At 46.8% G+C, this 12,982-nt stretch overlaps 1 protein-coding gene across 1 annotated transcript in view; it reads left to right on the forward strand.

The window, feature by feature from the left end:
* kmt2e (lysine (K)-specific methyltransferase 2E) overlaps positions 1-11,585 on the forward strand; it is a 28,539-nt gene extending 16,954 nt beyond the window's left edge. The window contains 22 exon segments of the mRNA XM_047575386.1: positions 336-517; positions 1,135-1,173; positions 1,277-1,477; positions 1,637-1,767; positions 1,925-2,042; positions 2,130-2,239; positions 2,359-2,611; positions 3,428-3,526; positions 5,400-5,471; positions 6,023-6,208; positions 6,309-6,635; positions 6,755-7,054; positions 7,153-7,303; positions 7,415-7,641; positions 7,728-7,784; positions 7,884-8,435; positions 8,602-8,888; positions 8,997-9,076; positions 9,164-9,243; positions 9,361-10,132; positions 10,135-10,421; positions 10,424-11,585. Coding sequence (XP_047431342.1) covers positions 336-517; positions 1,135-1,173; positions 1,277-1,477; positions 1,637-1,767; positions 1,925-2,042; positions 2,130-2,239; positions 2,359-2,611; positions 3,428-3,526; positions 5,400-5,471; positions 6,023-6,208; positions 6,309-6,635; positions 6,755-7,054; positions 7,153-7,303; positions 7,415-7,641; positions 7,728-7,784; positions 7,884-8,435; positions 8,602-8,888; positions 8,997-9,076; positions 9,164-9,243; positions 9,361-10,132; positions 10,135-10,421; positions 10,424-10,486 — 4,574 coding nt within the window. The 3' untranslated portion in view covers positions 10,487-11,585.
* The last annotated feature ends 1,397 nt before the right edge of the window (positions 11,586-12,982 follow it).

The raw sequence follows: 12,982 nt of genomic DNA on the forward strand, positions 1-12,982 counted from the left end.
GTTACAAGTGTGAGTTCAGAGGCACCGAGGCAGTATTGAGAGCGCACAGATAGACGTTTCAGTTCTGCTTTTACTGGTTCCTCGCTGCAGTAAATGGCCAGCTTATCAGTGAACAGAGCACAGGTTGTAAGCTGTGTCACGGGCCTCCCCCTACAGGCCAGCCACGTTGTGTTCAGCCTGCGTCTGGGACACACTGACACCTGCTGGACAAGAAGCACATATTATTTATTTTTCATATTGTGCTATAAGATGCCTTATCCTCCATTGTTTGTAATCTGGCTTATTATATAGGTTTGGTGGTTTGCTTCTAATAATAATAAAAGTGTTTTATTCAGATGGGGACACCAGTGCGACGGAGAGTGGAGATGAGGTTCCCTTAGAGCTCTACTCCACCTTCCAACACACGCCCACCACCATCACCCTGACGACCGGACGCCTCGGTAACAAGCAGGCCGATAAAAAGCGTAAAAAGAGCGGCGACAAGGAGCCTCCAGCATCTTCTGCCCGAGCTAAGAAGGTAAATTGTAACTCGTTTGTTTATCAGAAAACTAGCGATGTTCGATACCACCGAGTAAAAATCCAATACTGATACTTTGTTAAAATACAGCTACTGTGTCTGGTAAATAAAAAAAAAAAACATAGTGTATTTCAAGTCAAAGCTGCATAAAGAATACAAGACATCAGATAAATTTATTTATTTATTTTAAATCCGGAAGTATATTGAGGTCCAGTATGTGAAAATGGTGTTTTAAACACTAAAAAAGTAATAATAATAAGCAGTAAAATAATAACACCATTAAAATAAATAGTTTGCACAATAGTAACTTGCATCTTAATACTGTGCTCTCCTCTTCTGTCTTCCTCATCATAAATGACTTGTGTTCTGTCTTGTGGTTTCACATGAGTTTGTGTCTCACATGGTTTATTGTGTAGCCAGAACTAAATAGTTTAGTTACTTTCCACTGTGTTCCTGTTAATGATACATGTGACTGATTTGAGAATCAATTTTAGAGCGTAAACATCTGGTATCGGAGGTATCGATATTTCAGTATCGATCTGCACATCACTGGAGAAAATGTCATCATATGTTTGAATCTCATTAACATTCATACATTTCTATTTATTTTCTCTCAGGCCTTCAGAGAGGGATCCAGAAAGTCCTCTAGAGTAAAGGTAAACCCAATGAAGCAACGTGTGAACACTCTCCATAGTCAGTTATGTCTAAGCCACATGTAACAAACTGCTGTGTTTTGTTTTGTTTTGTTTTTTCCCTCAGGGTGCAGCTCCGGAGCAGGAGCCAGCGGAGCACCCATCTCTGTGGGAGAATAAGATCAAGACGTGGATGGAGCGTTACGAGGAGGCCAACAGCAATCAGTACAGCGAGGACGTCCAGGTCTTGTTACGCGTGAAAGAGCAAGGCGACGGCAAGAGCCTGGCTTACAACACGCACCCAGCCTCTTTTAAACCTCCTGTGGAGGTATAAACCCAAACACAAACACACATCTCTTTTAAGTCTGTCTCCAAAGGATGCTGCCAGTCTACAAAACTGGCTTTCCTTTTTTTTTGTCTGTTTTTTGTTGTTATTTAATCAGTGCCTGTCGATGTTTGCTTACGTCAGGCTTTCTCTGACTTCCAGAGTCAAGTTCAGAAAAACAAGAAGATCCTCAAAGCGGTGCGAGACTTGGCCCCAGACTCCCTCATCATTGAGTACAGGGGAAAGTTCATGCTTCGACAGCAGTTTGAGGCCAACGGATACTTCTTCAAGAGGTCGGGATTTCTTCTTGGATTTGCTTCTTCAATACTATTGCTTTTTTTTTTTTAAAATACATTTCAAATAAATGAAGTCTTATGATGGCAAGTTGAATAGGCTTTTAAATCCTGGTTGTTTTCCTCCGTGTATTGACCTTGTTGCCTTCTCTTTCAGGCCATACCCTTTTGTGTTATTTTATTCTAAATTTGACGGACTGGAGATGTGTGTCGATGCTCGCAGCTTTGGTAACGAGGCGCGCTTCATCCGTCGTTCCTGCACCCCCAACTCTGAAGTATGCAACATATTGAGAACCATTTTCAGCTGAACACATCTCCTTATGTTATAAACCATGACTAATACTTGGTTAAACTTTTCTCAGGTGCGGCATGTCATTGAAGACGGCATGTTGCATTTATACATCTACTCGTTGAGGCCTATCTCTAAGGGCACAGAGATCACGATTGGTTTTGATTTTGACTATGGCAGCTGGTGAGTTTTAAGGAGTAAACTTTGCAAGCTGAATGCTGAATCATAGTAGAAAGGGAAGATCAATTCACTTCTTGTTTTGTTCTTTTCCCCCCCCTTCCGTCTTCTTTCGGTATTTGTAGTAAATACAAAGTGGACTGTGCCTGTGTGAAGGGGAACCAGGAGTGCCCGGTGCTCAAGCACAACCTGGAGCCCACGGAGAACCTGGCTTCTGGAGGCCGGCGCAGGGGAAGCCGCAAGGACAAGGAGTTGGCTCGGGAGGACCAGGGCCAGAACCAGAACATGGGTTTGGACGGCGAGGGGAGGGGCAAGAGCATAGGCGACGGGAAGCAGAGAAAACTCTCTCCTCTGCGCCTCTCCATCTCAAATAACCAGGTAAGATTAGACCTTTATGAACACAAAACAATCTTACATCTTATACATCGCGTGGTTAGACTTTCTGTTAAGATTCACCCTCCATGCATGTCATTTTATTTGATCTTTGTGAACTGGTCTGTGCATGTGTTCTCCATTGTTAGACGCTCTTTTGTTACTTTACATCCTGTGTAGTTCCCTCTTTTTTCCCCATCATCCCTTTATACATTCACGTTTGTCCCTCCTAACTAATCATTTTGGCGACATAGTTTAGATTTTCACTGCACAAGACATTTTTTTGTCACTTGTCTGGCGGAGAGCACTAACGGCAACGGCCAAATCATCAAGGATAGGCTTCATTTGGCAGGTTGAATTCTGAGAAATTTTGCCTTGACTATTTGGAAATTGCCACACAACCTCGGTTGTATTTGTGAAGACTGGTTTTGACGTACCGAAATTAAAAAGTGGTTTGCAGAGTTGTCACAACTGTTAGCGAGAAAGGTGAGACGAAGGCGAGGAGCTTAAATACACGAAGGACGTGATTATTGGAACCCTGTGATCACAACAACAATACGTGAGCTGCTACGACATTCATTCTGTAAGAGGGCGATATTTGAAACCACACACAAGTTCTGAGCAGGTGTGTTTTGTGCACAGACCGACCACGAAAGATCGCGTTACTCCCCCCCCGCCCCCGTGTCTTCGAAGAACTGTCCCCCCCTTTTTTTCCTCAACTCCCCTGTCCTCCACTCTTACCTGTCTCCCTCTAGTCTGTAGCCAGACTGAATGATGAGCCAATGATAAAGCGGCGTACCCCGCTCTCCCCTCCTCTTACAGGACCCTGAGTTATTTGAGGATCTAGAAGACAAATCCTCCGTTAGCAATGAAGTAGAGATGGAGTCAGAGGAGCAGATTGCAGAGAGGAGGAGGAAGATGGTAAGTGTGCCAAGCTAGGGGCTACAGCTTTTTTCTTTTTTTTTTTGCCATGCACAAAGAGCAAAAATAAAACTGTCCCCTGTTGCTCTGGGTGTGGACTTAACCATTTGTCTGCTAAAGGCTTGGGTAGGCGCAGCTGTCCTCTAACTTCCTTCCACCAAACTAGCCTCCTCTTCATCATTCATCTCCTGCTAGTGCTCCCACCACTGTCCATGTCCCTGATTCTTATCATTTGATTTTTTTTCCTCCTTCAGCTTTGACCTCCCTCTCCTCTCTGATAAAAGCTTTGTGCTTGTCTGTCATTACATTCATTTTCCCTCATTTGTTGCCTTTTGTCTCCACAATATGATGATAAGCCTCACAGTGCCACATGCTGGCTTACGTCAGCACCTACTCTCAGTGGGAGCAAAACCAGTATATTGCCTCTGTACGTGATCTGAAACTATTCCCCCAGTGTCCATTATGGTTTGCGTAGCGATCTCCTCTCGCCTTCATCGCAGCCGCGAGTTTGAAATGGCCCATTATGGACTCCGCTCCACCCTCTGCCAAATGTCCCTGAGAGGTGGGGTGAAATGCACATACCACATGCACTCTCTGGAAATTACCCCGCAGTCAGCTTCATTTCACACGGCGGACCCGGGGTGTAAAGTGCTGACTCGTCTTTGGCCAACGTGCAGCTCTTTTAATCGGCCGGAGAGCGAGAGAGAGATGGAGTGGGAGGCAGAGAGGAGGGGCTGCAGAGGGTAGAGCCTTGTTGCCAGGGCCTTATTGAGTTTGGGAGATCCAATAGGCTGCCTTGTATGGGGAAAAATGGATCCGGAGAGAGGGCTCTGATGCCGGAGCGTTCACACACTGACAATCATGCAGCGTAGTACGTTGGGATGTTGTAAATCCATGTCTGCAACGAGGAGCAGTGGAGATAACATTGACGTGATTGCCTTAGCGCTTAGCAAAGCTCCTGTTGGTTGATAAGGAATCCCGACTGTTTGGAGTTCAATCTTCCTTCTGAATGTTTGGTCATTTAGGCTAGATTTTGGTTTAGTCTGTGCCTTAAGACGAACCCTCTCTTTGAGACAATGAAGTTGAAGTTGGGTAGGTGACCAGTCGAGAAAGATGTAAGCTAGTCGATGGTGACATCTAAAAAGTGCTTTGGCAGGAGTGGAAAAAGCCCAAAGAAGATCAGCCTCTTCAGAATACATCCTAACTGTTCTAACCAAACACTCCTGTAGACGGAGCAATAACAACTTTGTCGCATGCCAAATTGTGCTAAAAAAATGTTTGTCTCAATCTCTGTCAGAATAAGGTACGTTAAAAACCGAGGCCTCAGCTCATGTCATCCATCTGTGCAGCTCTTTTTAGTTTTGAAAAACTCACCAGAGGAAGCGCCACAAACGTCATTTCCTTTTGTTTTAGTTTGTGTGTGCATGCATGTACTTTATTTTATCAAAATGTTTTTCCCATGAATGCTTCTCAGGAAATGGTGTCATCTCATGTTAATCACGACAGGTTGTTTTGTAGCAGCACATACATGTTGAGAATTTATTCTTAGATTTTTTGGATGCTCTCATGTGGCCAAAGTTGCCCCCACTGTGATTTAGGACCGTCATTTTGGATTAACGAATGAGCCTTTTAGATGTTCCAGAAATCAGTAGGATTTGGCAGTTTTGTTGTATCACATTTAGGTGTCATGACGTATTCGTGAAGATGCCGCGTAGCCTGTGTCGGCCCAGTAGCTACAGCGCCTGACATTAAACAATTTAACCAGCGTGAGGTTAGATAGTCCTTAGCTCAGACATGTCCAGTGTTTTGTAAAGCCTTGTTTAGGGGGGACATGTCTCTTCTAAACTGGGCTGTGTTTTTATTGAACATTCAGGCCAACCCAGCGGAGCAGTCCCATCTCCCTGTCGGGGCGGCTTCAGGCTGGAGGGGACTGAAACTCAAGGAGGTAAACGTGACCCATACATAGCCAACCCCACCCATCTACCAGCCTACCCGCCACCAAAACCTCCTAGTGGTGACTGAGCGTACTAACCGTCCTGTCTTAACAGACACCAATCTTCAGCCTGACCTGTACAGAAATACATGTTGTTGTCTCAGTATGTTTTTGTGGTATGAATCTGTTTTCAGTGGGGTGAAATGACTAATGTCGGTGGCCTTTGTTTTTGGTGGAGGTAGTCATGGCGTGGGGATATTTATGGCACAGATAAGCATACAGGAACACATTAGGCCAAACTGGTGTTTTAGGCACTTGACACAATCTCTCCTGTCGCCCCTGTCTCTCCTTTATGTTGCTTTTATTGTGAAAGCAAGGAGATCATTCTCTCCACTTGTGTCTGCATTCGCCACTCTGCACCCAGTTAGAAAGGCTTTCGCTGTGTAGCACACATTAACCTGTTGCACTGCAACCTCTGTGGATTTTGTGGTGGAGTTATTACTCCATGGACTAAGGCTTGTGCCCTCTCTTTTCTCCCAATCCCCACATGTGACTCTCTACAGACGAGAGAGGAGAGGAAGATGGAGGCCATCCTGCAAGCATTTGCCCGAATGGAGAAGAGAGAGAAACGGAGGGAGCAGGCGCTGGAGAGGATAGGTAGCGTAAAGTCGGAGGTTGGAGGCCGCAGTGACATTAAGGAGGAACCTCCAGCCACGCCGGAGATGGCAGATTCTCCAGCCGTCATGCAGGTGAGGTCAATTATCTCTGTTGATATTAATACATTCGTTACCAATCATCAGTCATATGAGAAATAACTGAAGGAGTGTTGCCATGTGTCTCTTTCTGTAGCCGCTTCTGGAGCCAAAGGAGGAGCCAGGACTGAAGCCAGCAAAGGTCAAAAGCTCGAGGAACAGGAAAAGCTTTTCAAGGAACCGCACTCACATTGGCCAGCAGCGCCGACGGGCTCGCACCATCAGCACCTGTTCGGACTTGCCCCCGTCCTCTCCGGCCGAGTCCTTGGAGCCTCTTACCAACGAAGCCCCCGAAGGAGAGACGCCCACCGCGCCAGAGCCGGAGGCCGTCCCTTCGCAAGCGCCGGACGACAGCCCCCCACACAGCAGCTCTCCTGCTCCCGATAGGACCCGCACAGGGAGCAAGAACTTCAAAACTAAAAAGGTCGGGTCACATTTTTAATGCTGGTATATGTAACGTGATTGTATGTCTTTTAACACTTAACTGGAAAAATGTTCAAAACATAAGTCAAATAATTAACCACTTGTTCTTTTTTTCAACAGCACTTTGTGAGCGAGTGGGTTGGTGAGAAACAGCAGGACCGCGGTGGAGTACGAACACCAGAACCAGCCCCGGAGCGGCCACTGAGAATAAGCAGTGACCCTGAAGTACTTGCCACGCAGCTAAATGCCCTACCGGGCATGGCCTGCTCTCCACAGGTCTACAGCACGCCCAAACACTATGTCCGATTCTCGTCCCCATTCCTGGCAAACCGCAGCCCCACCACGCCCGGAGTCCCCACAGGGAGGCGGCGTTCCCGAGAACTGCCAGAAACGCCGCCAACCACTGGCTCCTGCAAGAAGGTACAGTTTACGCCACCCTGGAATTTATTTTAACCATTATGTGAAGGAAATTATGCATCAATCGGGGAGTTTCTAAATTCTAATATTTTCTTTTCCAGCGATGGTTGAAGCAGGCTCTAGAGGAGGAGGGCTCCACCAGCCCGGCCAGACGACCGAGCCTTCTCATGCCCGGTGAGGGTCCTCTCAGCCCCTCAATTAATGGTGACTCTGACAGCCCTCTACCCTATAATGGCATGTGTTCGCTACCAGGTAGGTCTTTATTTGAACTGCCCTACGGTAAACTATCCAGACACATTTGAAACAATATATAAGACTTGGATACCTTCCCTTACAAAGCATGCACTGTTGGTGTCTTTTCAGAATTGCCCACTCCTTTGAAAAAGCGCCGTTTGAGTCCATTAGATGCTTGTATGTCAGAGAGCTCTACGCCCTACGGTTCGCCGTGTGCCACGCCCACCAGGGCCGACCAATCGGAAGCGCCTGCTACACCCGTCTTACTGGCTACCCCACCTCGCCCCCGAACGGAGGAGCCCAGTACAGATCCCACACCCAGTACCCCAACGCAGACACTTATTGCTCCTCAGGAGGTAAGATTCTCTCACTGGAAAACCCCATGAAACTTGCATGTTTGTGTTGATGAGAAAAAGAACTGAAGATGTTTTTGGTCACACAGAGTGAATCTTCAATGGAGAGCTCACCGGAGATCAGCCGGAAACCTTGTGTGCAAGAGGTGAGAGAATGGCTGTATATTTGAATTTATTTGGTCTATAAAAGGTTCTGATAGGGAAGAGTTTCAACATCTAACATTTATCGCTTCTCTCATTTCCAGGCCGATCGTCCTCCGTCGTTGGTCTCCTCTCCCTGTATCAGGGCTTCAAGTTCAGACGGACCCCCGACAGAAGTCAAGGTGTCCGTTCCAGAGAGTCCACAGCCTCAAGCTGTCGACTCGGCGGACTGCGGGGAGGACAGAACTGATGGGGGGGTCGTAGAAGGAACTAATGAGGCCTCCTCATCCGCGGACACGTGTGCTTCCTCTTATCCTGGCTGGATAAAAAGCCCAGAAAGAGGCCCGACTGGACCAGCTGGCCTGAACTTTTCTCCAGTCAACTCAAACTTAAGGGACCTCACCCCCTCTCATACTCTGGAGCCACTGGTTGCTCCCTTCAGGCCCGAGGCTGCAGCTGGTGCTGCAGCGGGGCCGGCGGCGGTGACGGCGGGGTCTTTGGTCGTCTCTCAACCCCCACCGTTCAGCGAAGGCCAGGGGCAGCTCTTTTACCCCTGCACCGACGAGGGAAATTCACTTGGCTTCTCGCGCTCATTGAATGGGGACATCGCTGGCGAGGGAGGAGGGTCAGCACAGAACCCCCCACAGAAGAAAAAGGTGAGGTTACAGAAAGGCAAGATGTGGTTGTGCTTTAGATAATCTTCAGAGAGGTGGCAAGTCGTGCTGGTTTTTGTTTTAACCGTGTGACTGCTGCCCTCTACTGGTTTCAAATAAGACTTGCTTTCTCTTCATAGCTAAATTACTGTGGGTTTGCATCCTCCAGGTTTCCCTGCTAGAATATCGTAAGCGTCAGCGGGAAGCTCGTCGCAGCGGCTCCAAGACCGAGTGCAGCTCTCCGGTTTCCACCGTGCCCCCTCTGACAGTGGACGCCTTCCCCACCGCTATTGAGACCACCAGCGAGCCTCCTCTACCTCCTGCTCCCACACCTGTTTGCAACGCCACCACCACCGCCCCCGCCCCCACCGCCACGACAAACGTCGCTGTAAAAGAGCCCCAGACAAGCGAGGAGGCTGACACTGCGGGAGAGAAGGAAGGAGGAGAGGGACAGTGGTATGTGCCTTCAAGGTTGTTCATTTATAGCTTGTGGCTATGTAGTGGTGAGTAGTATATCCAGGTTACAGGTTTCCTAATGTCTTTCTACTGATGGTTTTTCTTTAGGACATCGTCGACATCCGTAGAGCAGGCCCGAGAACGCAGCTATCACAGAGCTCTGCTGCTCAGCAAAGATAAAGACACAGGTGACGATGATGACTCTCAATCATCATAAAGGAGCACGTTCACATATTTTTTTACTTTACGTGTCTAATATTATTATTTTGTTTTAGATGGTGAGACGGAAGGTGGAGATACGCCTGCCCTGAGAGAGTGTGCATCTCCAAGTCTTCAAAAGACCCCAACCCACACAGTAAGTACCGTTAGTACAAGATGTAAAATTTTCAAGTTAGACTTAGAACTTCTTAATTTTCTCTACAAATAAAGTTTGACACAATAGACGTGACTCATCTCTTTGTCTTCTGCACAGCCCTGCTCTCCTGGACCACTTGCCCAGCCATCCAGTCGGACTGCGAAGGATGAAGACAACGATGGCCAGCCTCGGACACCAAATCCTACGAGTCAGCCACCGAGCAAGCCGACAGGACCTAAACCGGCCCCGCTGACCCCAACAAAGCTGCACCCTTCTCCGCTACCCTCCTCTCCCGTCCACTACCCTGGATCCTCCCTCCTCCATTCGCCCAAGCCGCAGCCTCAGGGCTCGCCCTACCGCAGCCAGAGAGCGCTCTTCTCTGCCCAGCCTCAAAACCAACCGCAGTCCCAGGCGCAGACCGGCCCTGCTCCTTTCTCCCAGTATAACGCACAGAGCGCTCCGCCGCCGCCTCCCCCTCCTCCACCAGCACCGCCGGCCTCCACGAGCTACTTTCCCAGCCAGAGCCCTTCGCCCGCCGGACCTTTCTCTGGGTTTAAACCTGCCGTTACGCCGCCCTATCCTCCAGGTTCGCAGCCCTTGATGCAGACTCTTCCCCACAGTGTGCACTATCAGACTTCAGCTGCACCGCCGCCTCCCCCTCCTCCGCCTCCACACCCAATACCTGGTCCCACCCTGCTGCATGTCAACCTGCAGCCTCCCATCCAGCAGCATCAGCTCATGCTGACCACTGCCCCTCCTCCTCCTCCTCCCCCACAGGGCCAGACCTCCCAACAGCAGCAGCAGCAGCAGCCGCCTCCCTCCGGAGGCCCCCTACTATCCCTAACCCCTCCACCACCTCCTCCTCCACCTCCCCCTGCCCCTTCTACCAACCCACAAATGCAGCCCCACCACTTTCAGAACTTAGGGGGGTTTCAGCCAACGTTGATGCACCCGGGTGCTGCTCCAAACCCTTCAGTGCCCCCATCCACATACCCCCCACCCATTCAGCAGACTGGACTGCCTCCACCTCCCCCTCCTCCTCCACAACAGACTCAACAAGGCCAGGCACAGGCCACTGCCTCCCAGATGCCTTCTGGGACTCGTGGAGCTCCTGCGTCCTCGACCCCTTTCCACAGCTCGGGGTACCTGAGCACAGGGTGGCACTGACTGCCCTTTCCCTGCCGTTGGCACCCGGCGGCCCCTGAGAACTCAGCCTGAGAGGGGCTTGTATCATAAGCTGTAGATATGTTTTTCTATGTACCTGAACACATGGCCAGTGGAAAAACAGCTGATTGTGGGATGAAAGGGTACTTTTTAAAAAAACAAGGACAGAAAATTTTAGAAAAAAGGACATTAAAATAATCTTCAAGACAAACTGTATTAAAATGAAGATGGACGATCCCCCGGTGCTCATAGCCCTCTCTCTCTGGCCTCCATTTGTTTTTATATTATCCTTCCTGTTACGGAGAGGAAAGCTCTGTTCTGTGTCTTGTTTGGACTCCCGTTGTAAGGCCCCGCACTTTGTTTATCAATGGACATTCCAGCCTATAACCCCCTTCCTCTTCCTCCTCTTCCTCCTCTGTCAGTTATTCCTTTTTACTTCCCCTTCTCTCTCGTCTGTCGTTCGGCTCTTTACACCATTTATTTGTTTTACTCTAGTGGCTCATTATAGCAAAGAGAAAAGCTTTTTGTATAGAGAAAAAAACACACTTATTTTTTTTATTCCTCTGTCTAACAACAAATATCTGTTCACCGCTGCAGATTCAGAAAAAGACCCATTTCTGGGATCCTGCCTCACTGCCGCAGCAGGCTGCACTCGTTTGTGTGTTTGTGTGCGTACGCGTGTGTGCGTGTGTGTGTTAAAATGGCTGCTTAGAGAAGCCAAGTGTGAGTGAGGTTACGAGTGTTTGTAGCCTTCTGAGGTAGGCAGAGGGGTCTCGCCCACAGGTAGGACGTTTAGCGGTTTATTTTTGAATATCAACGGTTATTTGTAGAAAGTGTAATTTAATGTATAGGTGGTTACTCCAGCTTTCACCAGGAACAGGTTGTAAATATTCGCTTCTTTTCTTTTTCTATGCTTGTACAATTCGCTCCCATCCCATTTTGAAATATGGTTGTAAATATGAACGCTCTTCTTGGCAAAGCTGAATGTTTCTGTGACTGTAGCATTATTTTTATTTTATTTTTTTTTTTCTTCCCCTATCTCGACTCTTCAACTTTGTCTTTTTTTATTATTTGTGTGTGTGAGTGTATGTTTGTGTGGAGGGGAGAGACTCACAGACACTGCACTGGTTGGCTATTTTCATGGTTCATTATAATAAATCACTGTAATGACAGTTTTATACCACTTGTCGTGACATTTGTCTCTGGGAACATTTGTGCTGACGTCTCAGCTGCCAGCTCCTTTGACAAATATCTGCTCGGCTTTCTGCCCCCAGGAGAGAAGACGGAAAACGAACGAGGTGTTTAAGCCCTCTGTACATTTGTAGTTCATTTCCAAGCTACCCTTTTTTTTTTAAATTCTTTGCCTTGTAAGTCATGATGCATAACATCAGGAAACATACACTTTCATAACAAATCAGAGTCAACTATTTAAAATGCTAGTACGCTGCCAATTCTTGTGACAACAAGAGGAAATTAGATTTGCTTGATGGTTGATTTAATGATTATTCATCATTCTTTAAATTAGTATTAGCATCGCAGCCATCATATCTTAAAAAAAATCGTTGTGCTGTACCTTCAGATATTTATCTCAACGTAAAGCTTATAGTTAACAATAATTTTCAGCAGGAATGCACATTCCAAAGGAGTCTGCCATTTTTATTGGCCTTTTGTGTGAAATTTACACATTTTTGTGGTTCCTAATTTATAATGACTCACCTGGACATGCTCGAACAGAGCATGTTGAAAATTGTTGGTGGTCATGGACACTTGCTTAGTCCGTATAAGTATAAATTAGCTTTATGACAGAAAATTATTCTGCTATTCGTCTGTGATTGGGACACAATAAATTGCAGGGATTAGGCTTAAATACTGAAATGTAGGTAGCATGGGGGGAAAAGGGCACGTCTTCTTTACCTGGTGCGCCAGGTGAGTAATTTCTTATGATCTGAAATAAAGGCAAACTATGAAATCTCAGTTTGAGGTGGGCGGCAGTAGGGAAAACTACGAAGTCATGTAAAAGTGAAAAGTAAAGCACACATTTAGGTAAACACAGCTAATGTTTAATGAAGAAACGCATAGTTTTTTGTCTTGGTTACACAGTAATAAAAAGTTATGCGAGTTTGAACATGATGTGTGGCACTCTTAACCAATATAGGTGATAACAAATTATATTGGCATCCATTGAAAGACCAATCATTACACCCTTGTCCTTTCGTTTTCTGTGACCAACTGCAAGACTATGGCCATAAACATATTAGTAATTTTTTGGTTAACAGCTATTAAAATTACCGAGTAAATGGACACAGAAATGTGTGTAACATCTGTTAGTTTAGGTTGGCATAAAGTCTGAAAATGCCCAACCTGGTTAGTCGTCGTTTTTAGGTTTTTACTTTTTTATTGTTTGTTGGTGAAAACAAACAAAACACTGCATATTAAGCTTTTTAAATCTCTGGTAGGCTAAAATCTTTATGTTAGGTCACAGAACAGCACAAAACACAAAACTGCAAGTAAAATAAAATAAAATTTACCCCATGAATAGAATATATCTCATTTGTTTAATCTAAAACAGTTTTTT

The sequence above is a fragment of the Mugil cephalus genome, chromosome 22 (genome assembly GCF_022458985.1).
Source record: "Mugil cephalus isolate CIBA_MC_2020 chromosome 22, CIBA_Mcephalus_1.1, whole genome shotgun sequence".
Classification (NCBI taxonomy): domain Eukaryota; kingdom Metazoa; phylum Chordata; class Actinopteri; order Mugiliformes; family Mugilidae; genus Mugil; species Mugil cephalus.